Raw genomic sequence first — 24984 nt, forward strand, 5'->3', positions numbered from 1 at the left:
GAGCCTTAAGCACTGGACCACTAGGGAATTCCCTCAGCAACATTTTTTTGGAGTATTTTGAAGCAAATTGCAGATATTATGGTATTTCACTTACAAATACCTTAATTATTTGTATAATTTTCTTGTTCTTGTAAAGCTACTTATTGAGTCCCTTCTAATTTTACTAGCTGTGAGTGGTTCCACAGGGACAGAACAAGATATAATAAAATCCATATGAAAATGAAAGAACAAGATAAAATGAAATCATCTATGTCAAGTATCTAGCACAATAATAAGCACAGAGTAGTTCCCTTCCCTTCCATTCTGCAAATACTGTAAATTTTAAAAATTCTCAAAAATTTCTTAATGCAAAATGTCTAATCAGTGCTCAAAGTTTCATTAATTTTCTCATAATTCCTTTTTATAGTTTGAATTAGGATCCACATGAAGTCTAGAGATCACAATCGGTTGATATGTCTCTTAAGACGCTTAATTTACAAGCTCCTCTTCACCTCTTTGTTTTTTCTTTAAACCTTGCCATTTATCTGTTAAAGAAAATAGGTTGTTTGTCCCATAGAATTTTTCACATAGTATAGTTTAATATGTTCCTTCATGTCCCATATTTTGTATAAACTCATAGTAGAGCTAGAGCTTGATCGGAATTAGGTTGAGTTTTTGGCAAGGATACTTCATAAGAGCTTTGTATATTCAGACACTGAATGTCCGGTGGTCTTTCTTTCTGTGATATTAGCAGTCATTGGTGGTCACTGTCTAGATTTGTGCTTTATTCCTTATCACTTATTATAGATGTTCAAAATTCATTGACTCTGAAGAAGAATTTTCTATGTTTAGACATGTAAGTGTAGGCAGTTTTTCTTTGATATGAACTATATATATTCCTTGGTTTCCCAGAAATGCTTACATATTGACCCAGACAAAAGGCCCTTCTGTGCTGAGCTCCTGCACCATGATTTCTTCCATATGGATGGATTTGCTGAGAGGTATGGTACCATGTGTCCTATGTCACATCAACCTAGAGTTAAAGTAAGGCCCCCATAGCAGTACATAACAGTAACAAACAGTGTTTCTTTACCCACCTGTTCTAATAGGATCTCAAATATTTACCACCCTACCTCCATTCACCCTTAGCAACAACACATTCCTAGGAGTGGTCCCCTGCATTCTCTAAGTTAGGGGTCTTGGTTTTCACGAAACAGTCCCTTCATGCCATTCTTTCTCTCCCTGTGATGACCTCTGTCACTCAGGTCACTGATTTCTGGTCTTGCTACCAGCTGTGCGATGCTATCATCTTGGGTCCTGATGTATTTGCAGAGGTGTCATCTCCTGTTGCTGCTGAACTTACACCACACCCAGTCCTATGACACTGCTGACTCTGTGGATGCACATGGAGACGTTGATGTGCCAAACCTGTGTGTGCCAGAGTAGCTGGCAGAGTCTCCTGTGCTGCTCCAGCTGCTGGCATCAGTGCAGCTGACAAAACAAAAATTAGTGAGATAAGTGGCAATGACATTGCTTTATGTTTTTGCCAATCTATTTATTATTAACTTAGTAAAAGATAACTGGATCCTTGTATTTGGTTCCACATTCAATTTCTTATGATATGTTGTTTTGGTTGAAATATACAGAGAAACTGTGGCCTCACATAAATATGTAGTTGGAAAATGGAAGAGAATTTTGATAGTTGTTTTAGATCACCGTGGGTATTTTTCTTTGACTCCATACCAAAAAACTTTGATCCTGTACCAAAACTTGACAGTGGTGGTTTCTTAAAGGTTGCGTGTATTGTGGAATCTGAAACCATATCAATGAACTTCTTTTCCCATTACATGAAAATCCACTTGTCTGTCTTACACTTTGAGTAGATCTTTTACTCATGCATGCTTTTGTAGAATCATTCATTCAGTTCAGGTCAGTCACTCAGTCGTGTCTGACTCTTTGAGACCCCATGAATCGCAGCACGCCAGGCCTCCCTGTCCATCACCAACTCCCAGAGTTCACTCAGACTCATGTCCATCGAGTCAGTGATGCCATCCAGCCATCTCATCCTCTGTCGTCCCCTTCTCCTCCTGCCCCCAATCCCTCCCAGCATCAGAGTCTTTTCCAATGAGTCAACTCTTCGCATGAGGTGGCCAAAGTACTGGAGTTTCAGCTTTAGCATCATTCCTTCCAAAGAAATCCCAGGGCTGATCTCCTTCAGAATGGACTGGTTGGATCTCCTTGCAGTCCAAGGGACTCTCAAGAGTCTTCTCCAACACCACAATTCAAAAGCATCATTTTAGTCATTTGGAAAATACTCTTTTGCTAACTTATGTAGAGCTTTATTTAGTAATGTTGACATTTCATTGGACTATATAAAAAAGTCACATTCTCATCAGAAAAACATTTAGTATTAGGAATCTGCTAAGTTCATGGTAGTGGATACAAGTTGAATGAAATTCTAATTTTTTATAAAAATGTGAATTTTATCATTAATACAAATATTATTGGATTTTTCCTTGAAGTAACACACTCCTTTGTTCATTTTTCAAAAGAAAATATCTGGTATGGGGAGGGAGGAAGGAGAAGGGTTCAGGATGGGGAACACATGTATACCTGTGGCAGATTCATTTTGATATTTGGCAAAACTAATACAATTTTGTAAAGTTTAAAAATAAAATAAAATTAATTAAAAAAAAAATAAATAAAAGAAAATATCTGCTGAATACCCCCAAGTCTGAGTAGTAATAATTTTTCTGTCAGTTTTTCAAATAATAATGTTCCATGAAGAAAGTGGCTAGTTTAGCTTGTAACTCAACCAGCTACACAAGTGCTTTTCTTAAGACAACCATTGCATTTTGATTTGAAGCAGAGGTACCTTTTCAGGGGTATAGATTTAATAATGTGTATGTATATATATATATATATATATATATGTGTGTGTGTGTGTGTGTGTGTGTGTGTATTTACTGTTCCATCAGGGACATTCTTAAACAAAACTGCTCCCTCCCCAACTTAAACTTGAGAACTTGTGACTAGAAGAATATAGTAAAGTCTGTGTAAGGTTTGTAAAGTTTTGTACCTCTGTAAAGTTTGGTGCCTCTACTTCAATCTTGGTAAGGTGCCTGCAGTTTACCCCCCATTGCTTTTTATTTCATCAAATGTCAGATGGTGAAAAAGAAGTCACCTTCATAATAAGATAAGAGCATTGATCTTATGAACCTCCTGAAAGATTTTCAGAGATCCCGAGTGGTCTGCAGAAACCTCATTTCTCATTTTGAATAACACAGTCTATTTAATACTCAATTCTTAAAGATAAGTATCTTGAACACCAATTTTTCCTAGATATATCTGTTTTATACAGTCTTACTGACAAATGTATTTTTATGTAGGTTTCCTCAGGAACTGCAGTTAAAAGTACAGAAAGATGCCAGAAACATTTCTTTATCTAAAAAATCTCAAATCAGAAAGAAGGAAAAGGAAAAGGATGAGTCCTTGGGTGAAGAGAGAAAAACACTTGTGGTACAGGTAAATTTCCATGTTTTAATGCATATTAAATTTTAAGTTTAATATATCCTTAAATTTGACAGGGGTATGGGATATTGAAGATCTTAAAAGTTTCCTGGGTGGTTAACAAGTTCACTTTTAGCTTAGTTATAAAAATGTATTTTCTGTAGACATTACCTGTTTTTAAAAAAATCTTAGGATATCATGTACTGCGTGCCTACTGTACGCAAGTCTGTACAATAGGGCTTGTCAGGAAATCATACTCATTCAAGAACATTTAGACATGCTTGTGTACACTCATATGCAAATATATACACCATTTCCCCCCCTTAGATAATAGGAGAGAAAAATATAATTTTTAGAATTTTATATAAAGTAGAGCATTTAAAAATTGAGATTTGGGTACTCAGTTTATTTGAAATTTACTTTTCTTGGTAAATTATCCAGAATCTGTTCTCAGTAAGATAATTCAAACCTACCATCAACTCACTCACATTTTCTCAAATGAACCCAAAGAAGAAAGAGGACTCAATTTTGTGTGCCCTGAGAACATGAAAACAAAAGTCGGCATGCTGGAGTCCTCTTTCATTGTTTTCCACTGAACTATAATTTGATATGTGTATACCTGCTTATGTGTATATATAATTTTTTTTTAAGTAATTTATTTTTGACTGTGCTGGTCTTCTTTGCTGCGTGTGGGCTGTCTCTAGTTGCAGTGAGTCGGGGCTACCCTCTAGTTGCAGTGTGTGGGCTTCTCACTGCAGCGGCTTCTCTTACTGTGGAGCATGGACTCTAGGGCACGAGCTCAGCAGTTGCAGTACTCAGGCTTCAGCAATTGTGGCTCACAGCCTTAATTACCCCTTGGCAAGTAGAATCTTCCTGAATCAGGGACTGAACCTGTGTCTCCTGCATTGGCAGGCAGATTCTTAACCACTGGACCATGAGGGAAATTCTGTGTATACATCATTAAATCTGATATATATATGTCAGAGCTAGTGTGAGTTGCATTTTCATTTGAAATATGTGTCTGACTGAGAATCCCAGGTTTAGTTTTAATTCCATAGGTAGAATAAGAAAAAACTGGAGCCCAAGAAGGTGTTGTCTCTGGAATTCTGCTTTTGTTGACAAGTACTTCATAGGAAAAGGTGATTTTTCCTTCTCCTCAGATCATTAATGTTGTTAATATTTTATAACAGAATACCAATGCTGATCCCCAAACTAAGGATTCTAAAGTATTTAAAATAAAAGGATCAAAAACAGATGGAGAAAAAGTGGAAAAAGCGAGTCGAGCTTCAAATGCCAGCTGTCTCAATGACAATGGGATGAGCCCCGTCAAAATAGTGCCTTCAACAAGCCTCCGAGATTGCACCAATGGCAGCGTGGACCAAACAAGAAATCCAGGCATGACAATTCCCCCACTCACACACAATCTTTCTGCAACAGCTCCCACTATTACTTCTGGAATGGGAACTATCTCAGGAATTCAGAGTTACAGGTATGAATTAGGAAAATAAGAACAAAATGTTCTTACATATTTACAAGCTGCAAATATTTATTAGTCCAACCACCTGCATTATTACTTTCAGACTTCTGGATACTCTTCATTCTTGTTTTTAAATTATTTATTTATTTGGCTGTGTCAGGTCTTACTTGCAAAACACAGGATCTTTCGTGCAGTGCACAGACTCTCTAGCTGTGTCACCCCAGCTTTAGAGGGCACAGCTCAGCAGTGCAGGTGCACAGGCTTAGTTGCTCTGTGGTATGTGGGATCTTAGTTCCCTGACTAGGAATTGAACCCACGTCCCCTGAAATGCAAGGCACATTCTTAACCAGTAGACCACCAGGGAAGTCCCTGCTATTGCTTCTTGTCAGGTTGCTGTTTCAAAAGACTTCTTGGCCAGTGTGATGAAAATTATTAGCGTTTGATCAAAAAATTTACTGAGTCCTAAGAAAATAGAGTTGTATTATTTAAGGTAAAGAGACTATAGCTATTTAGTTTAATAACACAAAAAGAGGTTGTCATAATAAAAGAAATAATTGGTTTTGCATGTCTGCTGTTGCATGGTGTGGCTGTGGGCATTTAGTAGTCAGTTCAGTTCAGTTCAGTTCAGTCCGTCAGTCATGTCTGACTCTTTGCGACCCCATGGACTACAGCATGCCAGGCCTCCCTGTCCATCACCAACTCCCAGAATTTATTCAAACTCATGTCCATTGAGTCGGTGATGCCATCCAGCCATCTCATCCTCTGTCGGCCTCTTCTCTTCTCACCTTCAATCTTTCCCAGCATCAGGGTCTTTTCAAATGAGTCAGTTCTTTGCATCAGGTGGCCAAAGTATTGGAGTGTCAGCTTCAACATCAGTCCTTCCAGTGAACACTCAGGACTGATCTCCTTTAGGATGGACTGGTTGGATCTCCTTGCAGTCCAAGGGACTCTCAAGAGTCTTCTCCAACACCACAGTTCAAAAGCATCAATTCTTCGGTGCTCAGCTTTCTTTATACTCCAACTCTCACATCCATACATGACTACTGGAAAAACCATAGCCTTGACTAGATGGACCTTTGTTGGCAAAGTAATGTCTCTGCTTTTGAATATGCTGTCTAGGTTGGTCATAACTTTCCTTCCAAGGAGTAAGCGTCTTTCAATTTCATGGCTGCAGTCACCATATGCAGGGATTTGGGAGCCCCCCCAAATAAAGTCAGCTACTGTTTCCACTGTTTCCCCATCTATTTGCCATGAAGTGATGGGAATGGATGCCATGATCTTAGTTTTCTGAATGTTGAGCTTTAAGCCAACTTTTTCAGTCTCCTCTTACACTTTCATCAAGAGGCTCTTCAGTTCTTCTTCACTTTCTGCCATAAGGGTGGTGTCATCTGCATATCTGAGGTTATTGATATTTCTCCTTGCAATCTTGATTCCAGCTTGTGCTTCATCCAGCCCAGCATTTCTGATGATGTGCTCTGCTAAGTCACTTCAGTCGTGTCCGACTCTTTGTGATCCCATAGACGGCAGCCCACCAGGCTCCCCCTTCCCTGGGATTCTCCAGGCAAGAACACCAGAGTGGGTTGCCATTTCCTTCTCCAATGCAGGAGAGTGAAAAGTGAAAGTGAAGTCGCTCAGTCGTGTCCGACTCTTAGTGACCCCCTGGACTGCAGCCTGCCAGGATCCTCCGTCCGTGGGATTTTCCAGGCAAGAGAACTGGAGTGGGGTGCCTGTTCTACATATAAGTTAAATAAGCAGAGTGACAAAATACGGCCTTGACGTACTCCTTTTCCAATTTGGAACCAGCCTGTTGTTCCATGTCCAGTTCTAACTGTTGTTTCCTGACCTGCATACAGATTTCTCAAGAGGCAGGTCAGGTGGTCTGGTATTCCCATCTGTTTCAGAATTTTCCAGTTTTTTGTGATCCATACAGTCAAAGGCTTTGACATAGTCAATAAAGCAAAAGTAGATGTTTTTCTGGAACTCTCTTGCTTTTTCGATGATCCAGCGGATGTTAGCAGTTTGATCTCTGGTTCCTCTGCCTTTTCTAAATCCATCTTGAACATCTAGCAGTTCACGATTCACGTATTGTTGAAACCTGGCTTGGCGTATTACTTTACTAGTGTATGAGATGAGTGCAGTTGTGCAGTAGTTTGAACATTCTTTGGCATTGCCTTTCCCAGGGATTGGAATGAAAAGAATAGACAATAAATTCTAATTAAACTGCATGTCACTTGGTGGTAAGTTTTTGTTCGGTCACTAAGTCGTGTCCAACTCTCTGCGACCCCAGGACTGCAGCACACCAGGCTTCCCTGTCCTTTACTATCTCCTGGAGTTTGCTCAAATTCATGTCCGTTCATGTCACTTGGTGTTGGGTCATTTAATTTTGTGCTTGAAAAAAATAATTACTGCTGCTTCTAACGTAAATTTTTTTGTTGTTTTTGTTACAGAGTGGATGAGAAAACCAAGAAGTATTGTATTCCATTTGTTAAACCAAATAAACATTCTCCACCAGGAGCTTATAATATTAATGTGACCACATTGGTAAGTGAACTGTTCTCAGTGGTAGAAGAGCAAGCATTAGTCATTTCTAGATTTTATTAATATTAAACATGGTAGTGAAGAACTGAGAGTTTTGTTGGGAGATACATCATAATGTAGAAACTTAACTATGTATATATCATCCCACGCCATCAAAGTCAAGTTTAAGTTTTATAAATCTAGAAATTTAAATGTAAGATGTTCTTATTATACAGAATGGATAAGCAACAGTGTCCTACTGTATAGCACAGGAACTATATTTAATATCCTAAGATAAACCATAATGGAAAGGAATATAAAAAAGAATGTATATATAACTGAATCATTTTCCTGTACAGCAGAAATTAACACAACATTGTAAATCAACTATACTTCAGTCAAAAAGATGTTATTATTAAAATGACCTGCTTTAATTTTTTTCAGTAATCATAAATTTTCTTAACCTAATGTTTGGTGATCAGTACTTTTATAGAATAGATTTGAAAAGGTAAATTATCTTATCTCACCCAGATCAGATTTCTGGTAGGAATATTCTATTTATTCACTTAACATATTTATTATCCATTAAGCAGAAAACACTGGAGAAGAAAAAGTTAATCTTTTTTTTCAAGGAGCTTGTGGTCTAGTAGAGAATAAACAAATTAAAACATAGTGTTAGATTGCAGTAGTAGAATCATGTCAAGGTTCAGAGGTCTTCTGAAGGTTGAGAGGAGTATTATCAGGCCAGAAGTCTTCTTTTAAAAGTTAAGTTGAATCATCATTGCTCTTCCACTCAAAACCCTCCATTGGCTTCTTATCTCTGAGGAAAAACAAAGTGCTTTCAGGGCCTTTTGGTCCCTGAGTGATTTACCCTCACCATCCCTCCATCCCACTCCTGGCTACTCTCATTTTTGATCACTGCAGTCCATCCAGCTTGATGGCTCAGTGGTTAAGAATCTACCTGCCAATGCAGGAGACACAGGTTCAGTCCCTGGGTTGGGAAGATCCCTGGGAGTAAGAAATGGTAACCCAGGGGGCTCATGGGTTTGCAAAAAAGTCAGCCATGACTTAGCAACTAAACAAGTCCAATCACATTGATTTCCTTGCTATTCCTAGAACATGGCTAGACATGCTCCCACAGTTGGGTTTTTGCACTTGCTGTTTCCTCCCTTTTAGAGTATCCTTACCCCAGATAATCCAAAGACTTTGCTTTCTCTCCTTCTTGACTTTCATGAAATCTTACTGTTAAGTCTTCTCAAATATTTTAACTCATTTTGTCTCCTATTATTTTCTCCCCTCCCCTTGTTTAATTCCCCACCCCTGATTGCCTTACCTGACATCCTCTGTATTCTCTTATTTATATAATGTCTTTCCCCGCTACCCCTTTCCCTGAATGGAAACTTCCCAGGAGGAATTTGTGCTTTCTTTGTTTTCATTACTGTTCTGCCCCACACCTTGAATAGTGTCACATGCATTTAAACTGCTTAAGAAATGTGGTGAATGGATTCTTCTGCCAGGAACAGGGAGGTATGGATGTATATTTCCAAAGGAGTATTTTTCTCATGATTTTCCCTTCTCTACCTCTCTCATCATCCTCAGAGATGAAAAGTATACCCTTCTTTTCCTATCTCTCATGATTGAGACATTGCATTTATTTTTCTTTTAACTATTCTTAGCCTATAATTTCTGTATCTATAGTACTTTCCTTTTTTTTTTGCTATACTCTGCTCATTTATTTATGGATTTTTTTGTGTGTTTTACATTCCTGATCTCCTTTGGAAGACTATTTTAATCAGCAAGGCTTCTCAAAGTAGCTGGCTCAACACCGTTTTGCTGCCATTGATATCAGGCTTCTTTCAGGCATTACATAATCAACGCTGGCTGATGATTTTAGATCTCATTTCTGTTTATCTTCTTTTGGAACAGGGACTCAAGAAAGGAGGTAAAGATTAGTAGGGAGAAGACCCATGGGGTCTTTTCTTAATGAAAATTAACAGAGGCAGAACTAAGCATACACTTTCTTCAACTTCTAGGTTGAATATCAATACCCTTCTCCCATGCTTTGTACCCTGATTCTGAGATGTAGATAAGTATATTATTATAAACATCTCTTATGTATTTTAACTTGTCACTTTTTGAGTATACAAATCTAGTAGTTTGTACTCATTATTTTATTGTTTTTTACTTGTGGATAGTTTTTTTTTAAACTAATTATTTTATTTTATAGTTGATTTGAAACTTGAGGCTTAGCACTAATTCTATTAAAAGAGTAAATAGAAACATCCAAAATAAAGAAACAAAAGTTCACTACAGGACTTCTGAAGACTTTCTGGGAGGCAGAGTAGTTCACAGAATATTAAACTCAAGACATCTGGAACCTCAGGGGCTTAACACTGGCATTATAGTCTTTGTGTGTATATTTCACTGTTTATACATGTATGTGTATATACATGGACATACATATGATTTCATCATCTATATGTGGTTTTTTCCTTTTAGTAAATCATATAATATCTCTGTGTATCATCTGTTTTGAAAATGTGGAAAAGATTGTAGAGTTTCTGTGTTTCTTAAAGGAAACAGATTGGGAAATGTCAAATTCACAAAGGTGCAGAATTGAAGTGCTACTGCTGTTCTTTATTATTTTTCCAGACTTTATAAAATATGAAGTAATAGTACTAAGAAAGATTAGGAAAATAATTTGAATGATAATTTTATCCTTTATACCTTAATAAAATGTATTTCTAGGAAGATAGTATCATTTGCTAATGCTGAGGAACGAGACAAGGACAAATGTAAAAAAACGAGTAACAAGATTACCATTGGGAAAGTGAAAAGTGTGCTAGGCGATGTGACTTGTAACAAGATAAACTATTTACAGTTCAGGTGTTAGTAACAACTATTTGCATAAAAGTCCAGCAAGTGTCATAAGGCCTGACCTTGCTGGCCTGAAAGAACAGGACACTGATGTCCATCTTTTAACCTTGTGACGCTTGCCAGTTGGTGGAGGGAGAAGGAGAAACTCAGCAACCAAGCACCGCACTTGTTAGCAATTTTAGTAAATTTAATAGGAGGAGATTTGAAATAACTGGGTGAAGTTGTTTCATTTGTTATTAGTGTTCCTCAAACTTTATATTATTCCAGCTTTTGAATTCCATAAATTTTAAGATATGAATATAATAGTTATGAAAAGGGGACAAGCTTACCTGGAAGCTAATTCATTTGTGTTAACCATTCTGATGATATTAGGTTGCTAGTGAAAAGAGCCTACTTCAGGCAAATAAGAAAAGAAGGGAATACTCAAAGACAGATGTCCGTTTGCCTGAACTAAATTATAATCATCTCCCTGAACTAAAAGCCCTGGAAGGCATCGGTATGTTTATAATGCTTTTACTATTTTAGCCCTTTTGTATACGTTATTTAAAATGTATGTTAAGTAAACTAACAATATTAAAAATGTTTAGTAACTTTACATGTTTAAGTATGTGAAAATGTAGACTATGTACAATAACTACAGACTGAAGGACAGATATAGAATGTGAAAAACTAACAAAAATGTCTCATTTTCTCACTGTTTATGGTTATTTTTGTCTAGCTCGGAATTCCAGGCTAATAAAGAAAGAGAACAAAAATCTTTCAGAATCTCGAATTCCATCTCTGGCCACAATTGACTTGCACACCCCCAGTATCGCATTACAGCAGGTAAAGAAATACTGTCTGTAGGTTTCATGGAACTTGGGTTTCTCTCATACTTTCTTTTGGGCTTCCCGGGTGGCTCAGTGGTAAAGAATCTGCCTACAATGCAGAAACTGCAGGATATGTGGGTTTAATCCCTGGGTGGGGAAGATCCCCTGGAGGAGGGAATGGCAACCACTCAATATTCTTGCCTGGGGAATCCCGTGGACAGAGGAGCCTGGTGGGCAATAGCCCTTAGGGTTGCAGAGAGTCAGACACAACTGAAGTGACTTAGCACACACACATACTTCCTTTTAAAGTGTCATATGGAGAGTTTGCTTTTATTGATTGGGTAGGTTTATTAGTGGTATCTCACCTCACTCCAGTACTCTTGCCTGGAGGATCCCATGGATGGAGGAGCCTGGTGGGCTGCGGTCCGTGGGGTCGCTGGGAGTCGGTTACGACTGAGCGACTTCACTTTCACTTTTCACTTTCCTGCACTGGAGAAGGAAATGGCAACCCACTCCAGTGTTCTTGCCTGGAGAATCCCAGGGACAGGGAGCCTGGTGGGCTGCCATCTCTGGGGTCGCACAGAGTTGGACACGACTGAAGCGACTTAGCAGCAGCAGCAGCATAAAATTTGCATGTTAAATTATATTTTATGATTCATTGCATTAAGCACCCTTATTACATATATATTTACATAAACATTTCCCAGCTTACAGTGATCAGTTTTTTATAGGTTGAAAAATTGTATGTGTGTGTGTGTGTGTGTGTGTGTAGCCTAGTTGTGGCTTTAACATACCTATTCTTTATTGTAGCTTATGGCATTTCACTGCAATAATACCAAAATTATTACTATTACCCGTCTTTCAAAGAGTTAAACTCTGGAATTGTTTTTATCCTCTTAAAATGTATTGTTTATTTGACACTTTTCCCTAGGGCAATCTGCTCCATCCATGCTAGAGATTTTCTTTTTAAATTTATTTATTTTTAATTGAAGGATAATTGCTTTGCAGTATTGTGTGGGTTTCTGCCATGCATCAACATGAATCAGCCATAGGTACACAAATGTCCTTTCCCTCTTGAACCTCCCTACCACTTCCCACCCCATCCCACCCCTCTAGGTTCATGCTAGAGATTTTCTATTCCATATAGTCTTTTTCTATAATTTCTCGTATCTCTCCAGAATATTTATGTTTCTGCTCCTTTCATATCAACAACAGTCATATCCCTAAGAAAACTGGCCAACTTTTTAATCTCTTGGGCCATCCATAACTAACTACAAACTTGAGACATGCATCACTGAATTTTTCCCTTTACTTCTTTTTTCCCCCCACTTTTCTTCCTCAAACAAGTTTCCACTTCTGCTTGATGCAACTTTTATTTTGGAATTCCCCATCCCGATTGTTTAAGTATCTCCATTTCATAGACAGCCCCTGTACGTACCCTCTTCCTCTATGTGGGTACTTTTTCCTACTGTTACTCCTGAAATAATTTGTACAACTCTGCAAACAAAGGGAATGCTATTGCTGAGGATAACAAATTACAGAGGCAGTTACCGAGTGATTCTGAGAAAAACATTTATAGACAGCTGTTGCTTTTTGCCTTATCCCTTGCCAGCCATTTTGGGAGCAACATCATTAAAGCTAAACAAATTCCTATTGTGTGAAGATGAAGCATGGCCACAGATTTTATTTTTAGGAACTACAGTGTTGCGGGAAATTCCTTGTATACTTCTAAACTTAAATGTAAAGCAGATTTTAAAGGCAAAATTTCCCACTTGCTCTTTGTGAGCACATTATTGTTCAAAGCACTTTTTGGGTCAACATAGCTCAATCCTCAGAGAAGGCAATGGCACCCCTACTCCAGTACTCTTGCCTGGAAAATCCCATGGACGGAGGAGCCTGGTAGGCTGCAGTCCATGGGGTCGAGAAGAGTCGGTACACGACTGAGTGACTTCACTTTCACTTTTCACTTTCATGCGTTGGAGAAGGAAATGGCAACCCACTCCAGTGTTCTTGCCTGGAGAATCCCAGGGATGGGGGAGCCTGGTGGGTTGCCGTCTCTGGGGTCGCACAGAGTCGGACACGACTGAAGCGACTTAGCAGCAGCAGCAGCAGCAGCAGCTCAATCTAGTTGCATGCAATGGAAGAAAAGCTTTGGCTGCCTTCCCCCTTCTTCAATATTTTTCTTTCTCATTCTGAACTAATCGTTTTATATCTGAAAATTGGTTCTGCATTTTTCCTCTCAAGTTATTTGTTCAGTTTCCATTTGTATTTAAAATACAATGAAAGAGAAAGTAGGTGTATTGAAAAAGCACAGATTAACACCTAACATGAATTTGTGTGTGGAAAATCTGGGTGGAAAGAGACATAACTGGAGACTGAAAGCCAAGGGCCTGCCTTCTGAGGCTGTGACCTGCCTTGCACCCTCACTTTCTGGTATTCATCAATGTACTGAACTACATAACATTTTCACATTTATAAAAGTCTATTATATACCTTCTGGAACAATCTGTAAGATAGATTTTGTAAGTGAAATATTGCTTAATCCATGGACTATGTCTCCACTCCTCACTCCACCCAATGCTTACACATTTTATATTTACAGACATAACTTCAAATATTTTCCTCTAAGCACTATTTGCTTCATCCCACAAATTTCCATATGTTATATTTTCATTATCATTCTGGTCAAACATTTAAAAAATTTCCCTTGTAATTTTTTCTTTAACCCAATAATTTTTTAGGAATGTGTTGTTTAACAGACACTTGGTTATTCTTTAGATACTTTATTATTAATTTATAATTTTAACTTCATGTGGTCAGAGAATATACTCTGTATGATTTCGATTTTTTTAGATGCATGGAGATGTGTTTTATGGCCCAGCACATGGTCTGTCTTGGTGAATAAACCTTATTCTCTTAAAAATAATGTATATAATTAGTTGTTGGATGTAGTGTTTTATAAATGTGAAATTCGATTAAGGTTGATAATGTTCAAGCGTTGTATATTCTTGATGATTTTTTTGTTTAGTTCCATCAGTTCCTGAAAGATCTTGATAGATCTTTCACTATGATTGTGGCATTGTCTATTTTTCTGTTTATTTTTGCTTCATGTATTTTAAAAAATCTGTTTTATTAGGTACAGACACATTTATACTTGTTTTGTCTTTCTGATACATTGTCTCTTTTATCATTTTGAAATCTCTCACTTTATCTCTCTTGGTGCTCTGTGCCTCAAAGTCTATTTTATTTGAGATTAAAATAGTCACTGCAGCCTGCGTGTGTGCTAAGTCACTTCAGTCATGTCTGACTCTCTGCAATCCTGTGGACCGTAGCCCACCAGGCTCTTCTGTCCATGGAATTCTCCAGGCAAGAATCCTGGAGTGGGCTGCTATGCCCTCCTCCAGGGAATTGTCCTGACCCAGGGATCAAACCCACATCTCATATCTGCTGCACTGGCAGGTGGGTTCTTTACCACTAGTGCCTCCTGGGAAGCCTTCACTCCAGTGTACTTACAGTTATTTGTCTTCATAGTGTGTCTTTCTATCAATAGTTTCATTTACTTTCAGCTTATCTGGTTTTTATGTTTTAAGTGTTTCTTTTGCCAACAGCAGATAAATTAGGATCTTCCCTTTGTATCCATTTTGTCAATTCTGATTCTTTTAATTGGAACGTCTGTTTATTTTCTATTTCTTCTAACAAGTTACTACCAATTTAAAATAATCTCCATTTGTTCAGCTTCACAATTTCCTTAGGTCAGAAGTCAAGGTACGGCTGCTGGTCTCCTTAAGAGTCTCATAGGCTGAAATTAAGATGTCAGCAGGGCTGCGTTTCTCTCTGGAGGCTCTAGGGGGGGAATCCGTTTCCAGGCTCATTCAAGTAGTTGGCAGCATCTAGTTCCATGTGGTTGTGGGACTGATGTCCCATTTCCTTTCTGACTGACACCTGGGGGGTTCTCGGCTTCTAGAGGCCATTCACATGGCTCATGGCCTAATTCCACAGCCCTCAAAGCCAGCAACTGTGGTTGAAACTTTCTTACTCCTTTGACTCACTCTTAACTCATCTGCCTCACCTCTCTGACATTCTTCCGCTTTTAAGGGCACATGTGATTCCTTGGGCCCACCGGGATAATCTCTCTGAGGGTCAGCTGAATTGATAAATTAATTTCATGTTCTTTAATTTCATGTTCATTAATTTCAAAGTTCTTTCACAGAAGTAGCTAAGTGAGTTCGATTGACTAACCAGGGACAGATATCTTAGGGGAATATCTTTAGAATCCTTCCTACCGCTGAATATTTAGGCCAATTAACATTAATGTGATTATTCAAGTGTTTGGATCTAGCACTATTTTTTTATTAGTTATTTTTGTTCCTCTGTTTTCCCTTTCCAGTCTTATTTTATATTTAAGTATTTTTAGTACTGGCTCTTTGGTGATAATCTCTGCATTATTTTTTTTAATGAATTCTCTAAGGATTACAGTGTATACAACTAATTTTTTCATAGTCTATGTAGAATAAGTATTGTATCACTTATAAAATGTAGAATCTTTCAAAACCTATTTCTCTTCTGCACACCTGAACTTTATGTTAGAGTTATGTATTTTATTCACATACATAGAAAGCCTCACTACACTATATTATCTTTTTGCTAAAATAACCATAAGTATTTTTTTTTAATTTAATTTTATTTTTTAACTTTACAATATTGTATTGGTTTTGCCATATATTGAAATAAATCTGCCACAGGTATACATGTGTTCCCCATCCTGAACCCTCCTCTGTCCTCCCTCTGCATACCATCCCTCTGGGTCGTCCCATTGCACCAGCCCCAAGCATCCAGTATCGTGCATCGAACCTGGACTGGTGACTCGTTTCATATGTGATATTATACATATTTCAATGCCATTCTCCCAAATCATCCCACCCTCTCCCTCTCCCACAGAGTCCAAAAGACTGTTCTATAAATAATCTATAAATAATAATAATAAGTATTTTAAGCAGTTTATGCAAAAAAAAGTAGTTTTCTATGTTTACCTAGCTACTGACTTTTAATGTTATTCTTCCTTCTTTCATAAAGATTACAGTTTTAATTTCTGATATTATTTTCCTTCTGTCTGGAAAACCTCCTGTAATGATTTTTACTGAGCAGGTATGATAATGACAAACTCTTACTTTTCTTTCATTTGGGAATCACATTATTATTTTGCCTTCTTTCCTGAAATATATTTTCACTGGATATAGAGCACGAGTTGGTAGATTTTTAAAAAAGAATTTTTTTCTCTCAGTGCTATAAAGATAATTATTTCTCTGTCTTCTAGTCACTACAGTTTCTGGTGGAAAATTATCAGGTGTTTGAATTGTTCCTCTATATGAAGTGTTTCATTTTTCTCTAGCTGCTTTCACTATCTAATCTTTGTCTTTTGTGTTCATTAGCTTAAATATCTTATGTTTGGGCATAGTTCTCTTTGAGTGTATCCTTCTGAAATTTGCTGAGCTTCTTGAATCTGCAAACTGATCTCTGTTACCAAATTTGGCAAGTTTTGGTCATTATTTCTTCAAATATTTTTTCCTGCCATATCTTTCTTTTCTCTTTATGAAATTCCAGTGACTTATATGGTAGACCTTTGGGTAGGTTGTTGTTGTTGTTTTTTTTTTTATACAGGTTCCTGAGGCTTTTCAGCTTCTTCAATCTTTTTTTCTGTTTTTCAGATTGAGTAATTTCTACTGATCTATCTTGCACTTCCTCACTACTCTGATAGCAGGGCTTGCCCTTTGGGCAAAGTCACAGTGGTGAAAAACAAACAAAACTGGAAACTTACTCCCACACGAAGGGTTGTATCTCCAAGTTTTGACTCTTGTCCTTCATCCTCAGTTGTTTTTTTTGTATTTTTTTCAAACGGTTTTGATTTGTTTATTTTGTTGATAGGTAGTAAACATGGGTTACAGCAGGTTTACATTGCCCTGGCACATCAGAAGTATCATTTAGCATATATGTCAACAACTAGGTCAAAGAGTAAGATGAAGCCCTTACTTCATCTTTTTCTGTATAAGCAGCTTGAGCTATCCATATGAATAGTTAACCCTTTGGGGGAAGTAGGACTTTGGCAATTACTGAGAATCTATTATGCTCGATTATTAACTTCTAGGTATCAAAATCTCCCCAGTCAGATGATTCAGAGGCTGATTTGCCTCCCGTGGAACACCAGCACTGAGTGGCCTGTCGATTCTGAACTGGGTAGGTCTGATTTCTCACACTTGGAGCTGTGTTACCCTTCATGGGAAATGTTTTGTGTTAATAGCTTGCTAAAGATACAGATTCCCAGCCAAAATATTCTTCCATGTTTGGCTCTGTGGGAACTCCTGATAGACAAAGAATTGTACCACTTAAAAAAATAGAAGTAGCATTTGTCTCTGGGGTGAAATCCTTTTTCATAGAGTTTACATCTCTTGCTTTTAAACTAATCTGCTGTATTTTATTGGATACAGTAATGTGAATTTAGGGTGACAAGTGTTCCAGGAGGATACGGACTTGTCTCTCTTATCAGTCATATGCCCTTTGGGCTTGTAAAACAAGAAAGAGCAAATGATTGCTAGATAATCCTTTTCCTAATAAAGAGGTATCAGCACTAAACCCAGTGATTGCTTTCCTTTTAAATAGAACTTTTTAATGCTAAAACCTTCTCCCCCTCCAAATCAGACCTTTTGGGGGTGATACTTTTCTATGTGAGCTCACACACATCATTCAAAATTGAGTATCTCATTAACTCTGTGAAATGTATTGGTAATAAAATCCCACATTCTCATAACTGTGTTGTTAGAATTAATCTTTCAACCTCCACAAAGTATTTTGAATGTCTGTGACACCAAATGTGAATTTACTGTGACATGAATAAATTTTAAATTTTAATTTCTCATTTTTAGAGGTCCTTTTCAAGGCCCTAGTGGAAGTTATTACAATGCATTCATTATACATACTGTGTAAACTTCAAGCTCTCTTAAAACTTGGATCTGTTTTGTCAAAATTAGTCATTATTTATATAAAAGTGGATGTGCTACACATGATAGTTTTGGTGAGTAATTATCCTGAAGACTGTCTTTAAAATCTTGTTTTTGATACTCATGATTTTCTTAGACCACGTAATACCTACCAAGACTATCAATATATACAGGGTAAGAAAGCAAGAGAGGTAGAAATCAATTTCTAGCAGGAATTTATATGAACTATTGGGTGGCATATATCCCCCTTTGCTTTTAGATGCTGCTATGGTACCTGAGAGAACATTCTTGTGCAACAGAATTCTAGGAGCAGAGATTCATGGCTTTGAGCATTGACTTCTGAACTGCCTGCATTTTCTGAGAAAAGCCTTACAGCAGAAGAAAAGACATCATCCATGTGTTTCACAGGAAGATTGAATAACTGTTATCCCCTCACATTTCAAGTCCATTGATGCTATTTCAAGATGTATCAAATGAAAGCATAGTGATAGGGTTCTTGTTATATGAATGTGTATTTACTATTAGTAGATTGTGTATTTAAAGTGAGTAAAAAAAAAGAGAAGCATTTAAAAGGTTTTGTTATTTATGCATTGAATCTTGTGTGCTATCTGTATAAATGTGTACATTTATTTGGAAGTGAGTTCAGTGGAGGTAGATGATCAAAACTAGGATCAATTGAAGAAAATAAAAAAAAAAAAGATAAAAAAGATTTTGTTTCCTTTACCCAAACTTAATTATAAAGCAAATTTAAAAATCTTGCTTGTTTCTATGCTTTAAGGAGAAAAGTAACTACTCTCTATGGATAGAAGTGTATCTTTGGTTTCTGTGATTATTGTTAATGTTTGATCAGTGTTATTGTGGGAATTTTGGCCTCTCTGCTGATCTTCTAAGAACCACACTAAAGCAAATTTTGCAAAGAAACCATTATTTCTAATAACTTAGTGTGATTCTGGCATTGGATAGTCCTCTGTTTTGTAATATTCTAGTGCTAATGTTCCTGTGTGTAGGAATGTGATTGAAATGAGTGGTGAAGAAAAATTTCATTAAGTTTACCTTGGAGCTGAGTACTGTGCTTCTCATTTGAAAAAAAATAGAGGTAACCATAACTGCGTTATGTCGAGTCAGGCTGATTACTCTTTTCTGGCCCAGTGTCTATGAAACTCCCCAGTTGGAAATGCTTTAGGGAGGGAATGTCGACTGTGAGGACTTCACTCTTGTCCCACTGATAGTTTGAAGGTGACATTAGACAGAACCTAGAGATGTTCCTCTTTCCTTGTTTCCTCAAATACTTAGGCCTTCCCCAAAACTTTTTATCAAGGTGCAAAATCATTTACCATCAGCGCATACATCTTTTCTAGTGCTCTGGTCCAAACTTTTAGGTGGTAATGTTAAACCAGTTGGACTGCAGGTTTTTGGTTTCTGGGTTGTAAGTCATACTCTGCATTTAGAGAATGGTTTTTAAGGGGACCAGAATTTGTGTGGACACTTTTTTTTTGCCTTAACCTATTAACAACGTATTGTTTTTTTCCAAAAGGCATTGGCTAGAATGCCTCCCAAATTTAACTAGCACTTTTCTCTATTACTCTAAGGAGCTTAATATTGAAATTCTGACCTTAGACACTTGGGCTTCAAAAGAGTAGGACATTCCAGAGGAGGCAAAATAAGAGGCTCCAATGTGGAGTCTATCGGTAGTTCAGCTAAAATTTGGTCTTGATTCTGAAGTTCTATCTTTAACCTCTGACCAAGTATTTGACTAGATTGTTATGGCTAACACACTGAAGAAAATTTGTGTATAAGTACTAATTGGCTTCACATTAAAATATTATTTTATTTTTACTTTGAAAAATATTGCCAAGAGACTCTACAGCATGGAAAGCAGATGATACTTAAAAAGCCAAGTGTTTCTCTAGTTTATTTCTATGTTATTTTAATTTATAGATCAGTGTGAAAATATCATCTCAGTGTCTAAGGATCTAAGATCAATAACCTTCTCATTTCTATATTTGCTTTTGGGCATTTTTTTGTTTATTAAAACATATTGTGAACTTCAGAGTTAAGGAACTAAAAATGATTTACTGTAAGTCCAGGTTGAGACTTGAGGATCTTATCTGGTTAGAACTTGCAGAACTACTTGAAAGAGAAGATTTTGCAAATTGGGGCCATAGATACTGAACCAAAATAATCCCTCTTTTCAGTTTGAGGTTACTTTAACTTTTTCTCACCTACAAGGATATGATTAAGCCACTTACTAATAGAAAATATATGTATGTATTGGTGGGGGAAATGGGCTTGCTGTGTGTATGTATGTTCTAAAATTAATAAATATTATATCTTACTGAGCTCCATATATGGTTTTTTGCTTGATTTTTATTTGCGACCATGAATAATGCATGCAACACTGTATAGTTTTAACAAATAAGTTTGAAATAATCCATTAATTTTCTTTTCAAAATTTAGGAAACGGAGAGCAAGTTAATTTTCTTGTACAGCCAGTGATACAAGCAGCTTGGCCCTGTCTTGTCCTTTACTTATCTTGTAAAGATGACCTGGTAAAAACTGTGACAAACTCAATCTTAGAAGCTGGTTCTCTTGATTGAGAATACCTTGCTTGGTAAGAGAGAATACCTTGCTTGGTTAGAATAGCTAGCATCCTATAGAAATGGGGACACAGAAGATGCGTTTTCTCTTGTGACTCTCATCATTGGTTCCTTCACTTTAGTTTTGCTACAAGGCTGAATCTATAGTGAATTATGTGTTACACTAGGTGGGAAAATGTACTTGACTTGTTTTCTAAGCCCTGCTTCCTATAACCGAACCATTGGCAGGAATTAGAGACCTCAGCACCACTGCTTTTCAGGTTTTAAGGCTGGTCCTAGAAAATTGGACTAAATGGATTTTTTTCCCATTGTTTTGTGTTGTGTTTTAGCATTAGAAATGGGCCCTTAACACTCCTCCATGTGAATGAAAAAGTATGTTTTCACATTACGCTTTAAAAGGTCTTATTTTCTCTCTTTGTAGCTTCAGACATGAAGTAACTTGAAAGTGTAATTACCATGTTGTTGTTTAGTCACTAAGTGGTCTCTGACTCTTTTGCCTCCTGGTGGGCTGTAGCCTTCCAGACTCCTCTGTCCATGGGACTTCCCAGACAAGAATACTGGAGTGGGTTGCCATTTCCTTCTCCAGGGGATCTTCTTGACCCAGGGATAGAACCCAAGTCTCCTGCATTAGCAAGCGAATTCTTTACCACTGAGCCACCAGAAAAGCTCATAATTATCATAAAGCTTATCTGTTTCTTAACATGTCTTTCTGAGAAGTGCCTTACCACAAATCACTTGTCATCACTTGTAAGTAACTTGTGATTTAGAGCTTTGTGTTTGTAGATATTTTTGGATATTATTATTATGGATATTTGTGATGTTATTATATACTGAGAAACTGAAAACAAAACAAAAACTCACCAACAAAATGTTGTTTTCCTTTGCTTTCAGTGAAATTTTATTTCCCTGCATTGCATAGCCTTATTTAATCCCTTCTTGTTCTACTTTGGCATGTAGGATCATCTCCTGTAGAAATGAGGAAGGCTCTAGCCAAATTTTGGAAACTGTGTTTATTGGTTAACATGAATTAAATGAGGAGTCAGGAAAGTGAAACCAAAATATTTCAATTCAGCATGTTTTCTTCTCCTTACATTAGGGTAGGATCTCCAATCAGTCAAGAGAACAGGTTTTTTTGTATCAGTTTATCTCCATTTAGCTATCTTCATGCTTCTAGAGCTTCCCCAGCGGCTCAGTAGTAAAGAATCCTCCTGTCAATGCAAAAGACACAAGAGACACAGGTTTGATCCCTAGGTCAGAAGATCCCCTAGAAGAGGGAATGGTAACCCACTCCAGTATCCTTGTCTGGAGAATTCCACAGACCAAGGAACTTGGAGGGTTACAGTCCTTAGGGCTGCAAAGAGTTGGACATGACTGAAGTGACTGAGCACACACACATGTGCCTCTAAATTTGGAAAACGACCTCCATCAACTGCTGCTTGAATTGAAAACAGTCCTTCTGTCCCACAACAATGTCTCCACTGGTTACTTCTCTCCTGAACCCCAAACTGTTTGGTGTTGTTTCAGGGGTTCTGACGAGCTCTGGTACTGTAGTCCTTTATGTTTCAGCACAAAAAAAGAATTCAGTGAGAGAAAAGTGGTAGATAAGTGATTTATTACAATAGGATGCTTATAAGTGGGTGGGCAAGAAATGCTGCATACCGAGAACTTACTGGCTACAATTTTACAGTCAAAGGAAAAGTGGGGAGGGGGAGAAGAACTTCCTTGTCTCTCTTGACTAGACATTGTGCTTCCATCATCAGTTCCTCCTGCAGGTTGAGCAGGGGAATTTTCTTGTCCCTACATGGTTCATCTAGGTCCACAAATTATTGTTGTTTCTTATGTGTGCAGAGAGCATGTCCTAGGGATCATTAACTTACTGAGTGCACTGGGCAAGTGGTGGGCCTCATGCCACCCTTGTTTTATTGCTTTGGGGCATGTCTCGTGCTTCTGTTACATGGTTTTGTTGCTAAGAAAGCCTGCTTGGTTTTATGGTTAGGCAAACTTGCTTTCTTGAGCTATCATTAACTTACAGGGATTTTCCATATTTTTCCTACTTACACTCCCCTAGTAGGATTAACTAATCACTTACATTGTCCCTTTACTCTGTCCCTGTCAAACCTACGATTAGTCTCCTTCCTTTGATCATCAGTCCATTTGCTTACACACATACCTACCTGTCTGTCTCCTCCGCTATATATTTTTCAAATAGAAAAGCTGTTTGTTGAGTTACTTCTAGACCCTCCGGGAGAGTCAGGGCCAGATTCTGAAAGCACACAGATGGGCAAGGTCAATACCCAGTGTCGCTGCCGCTGCCAAAATGTCTGTGTCTTTAAAGATTGCGAACCACATCTTTTTTTATAACCTCTTTCTGTTCCAAACCATCTAGCTCTGTGATTTTTATCTGACAATAGGAATAGAAGCCCTATGAAGGTAGGAATGTTAGTCATGGTTCACAGGCAAAGTATAGGCTTCAAAAGCTTAAGAAATTTATCATGTCACTCAGTTAATAAATGATAGAACCATGGGTGTTTGTTGAGAAGACTCTTGAGAGTCCCTTGGACTGCAAGGAGTTCAAACCAGTCAATCCTTAAGGAAATCAACCCTGAATAGTCATTGGAAGGACTGATGCTGAAGCTGAAGCTCCAATACTTTGGCCACTTGATGTGAAGAACCAACTCATTGGAAAAGACCCTGATGCTGGGAAAGATTGAGGGCAGGAGGAGAAGGAGGCAACAGAGGATGAGATGCTTGGATGGCGTCACCAACTCAGAGGACATGAGTTTGAGCAAACTCTGGGAGATACTGGACAGGGAAGTCTGGCTTGCTGCAGTTCATGGAGTTGTAAACAATCGGACATGATTGAGTGACTGAACAACAACATGATTACTTAGATCTGGAATCAATAAAAAAAAATATATATTTTTTTGTTTAGATAATATAAACTTTTGGAGCTTAGACTCCTGGAGCTACAAGTAACCTCATCCATTTACAGAGGAGGAAGCATGTTTCTCCAGCTGTAAACAAAACTTCACATTAATTAAATCAGATTTGGATACTGCTCATCTTGAATCAAACATTGTAGCCAGGGGAATGGTGTGCACTGCTTGGCTTGGGTCTCTGTTAAATTTCTTTGAATTAATGAAAGAGCAAAAGGAAACGGGATTATACTGATTGGTCTAGGTTAATGACCACTTGGCTGCCACCCAGCTGGGAGGCAAACAAGGAATGGATGCTGGAGAAACAGTTGCAGTGCTCACCAGGGATATTTTGAAACTGCAAAAGGTATGCTTCCTCTTAGATTTTGACTGATTCTGACATATTGTCCTGCAGAAATGCCATGCCAATTTACATTCCCAGCAACAGTGTATGAGAACGTACTTCCCTACAACTGGACCATATTAGAAAATACTACTAATAATTTCCATGGGGCTTCTCTGTTGGTCCAGTGGTTAAGAATCTGCCTGCTGATGCAAGTGCCTAGAATGTGAAGTCAAGTGGGCCTTAGTACTCATCACTATGAACAAAGCTAGTGGAGGTGATGGAATTCCTGTTGAACTATTTCAAATCCTAAAAGATGATGCTGTGAAAGTGCTGCACTCAATATGCTGGCAAATTTGGAAAACTCAGCAGTGGCCACAGGACTAGAAAAGGTCAGTTTTCATTCCAATCCCAAAGAAAGGCAGAATGCTCAAACTACCACACAACTGCACTCATCTCACACTCTAGTAAGATAATCCTCAAAATTCTCCAAGCCAGGCTTCAACAATATATGAACCGTGAACTTCCAGATGTTCAAGCTGGATTTAGAAAAGGCAGAGGAACCAGAGATCAAATTGCCAACATCTGTTGCATCATTGAAAAAGCAAGAGAGTTCCAGAAAAACATCTATTTCTGCTTTATTGACTATGCCAAAGCCTTTGACTGTGTGGATAACAACAAACTGTGGAAAATTCTGAAAGAGATGGGAATACCAGACCACCTGACCTGCCTCTTGAGAAACCTGTATGCAGGTCAGGAAGCAGCAGTTGGAACTGGACATGGAACAACAGTTCCAAATCAGGAAAGGAGTATGTCAAGGCTGTATATTGTCACCCTGCTTATTTAACTTATATTCAAAGTACATCATGAGAAATGCTGGGCTGAATGAAGCACAAGCTGGAATCAAGATTGCTGGGAGAAATATCACTAACCTCAAATATGCAGATGACACCACCCTTATGGCAGAA

General features: G+C 37.8%; 1 protein-coding gene across 4 annotated transcripts in view; it reads left to right on the plus strand.

The window, feature by feature from the left end:
* Positions 1–20506, plus strand: part of CDKL2 (cyclin dependent kinase like 2) — a 47531-nt gene extending 27025 nt beyond the window's left edge. Inside the window, exons 7-15 of one of the 4 annotated variants that reach the window (XM_044945778.2) lie at positions 892–980; positions 3369–3504; positions 4680–4978; positions 7414–7507; positions 10733–10856; positions 11079–11185; positions 17334–17400; positions 18087–18235; positions 18421–20506. In XM_044945778.2, coding sequence (XP_044801713.2) covers positions 892–980; positions 3369–3504; positions 4680–4978; positions 7414–7507; positions 10733–10856; positions 11079–11185; positions 17334–17400; positions 18087–18235; positions 18421–18468 — 1113 coding nt within the window. In that variant the 3' untranslated portion in view covers positions 18469–20506. Of the gene's footprint in view, positions 1–891; positions 981–3368; positions 3505–4679; positions 4979–7413; positions 7508–10732; positions 10857–11078; positions 11186–17311; positions 17401–18086; positions 18236–18420 lie in introns of those variants that run through there. The other 3 variants (XM_044945779.2, XM_044945780.2, XM_025289892.3) reach the window with 3 other exon arrangements.
* Positions 20507–24984: the final 4478 nt, after the last annotated feature.

Source organism: Bubalus bubalis, chromosome 7, assembly GCF_019923935.1.
Source record: "Bubalus bubalis isolate 160015118507 breed Murrah chromosome 7, NDDB_SH_1, whole genome shotgun sequence".
NCBI lineage: Eukaryota > Metazoa > Chordata > Mammalia > Artiodactyla > Bovidae > Bubalus > Bubalus bubalis.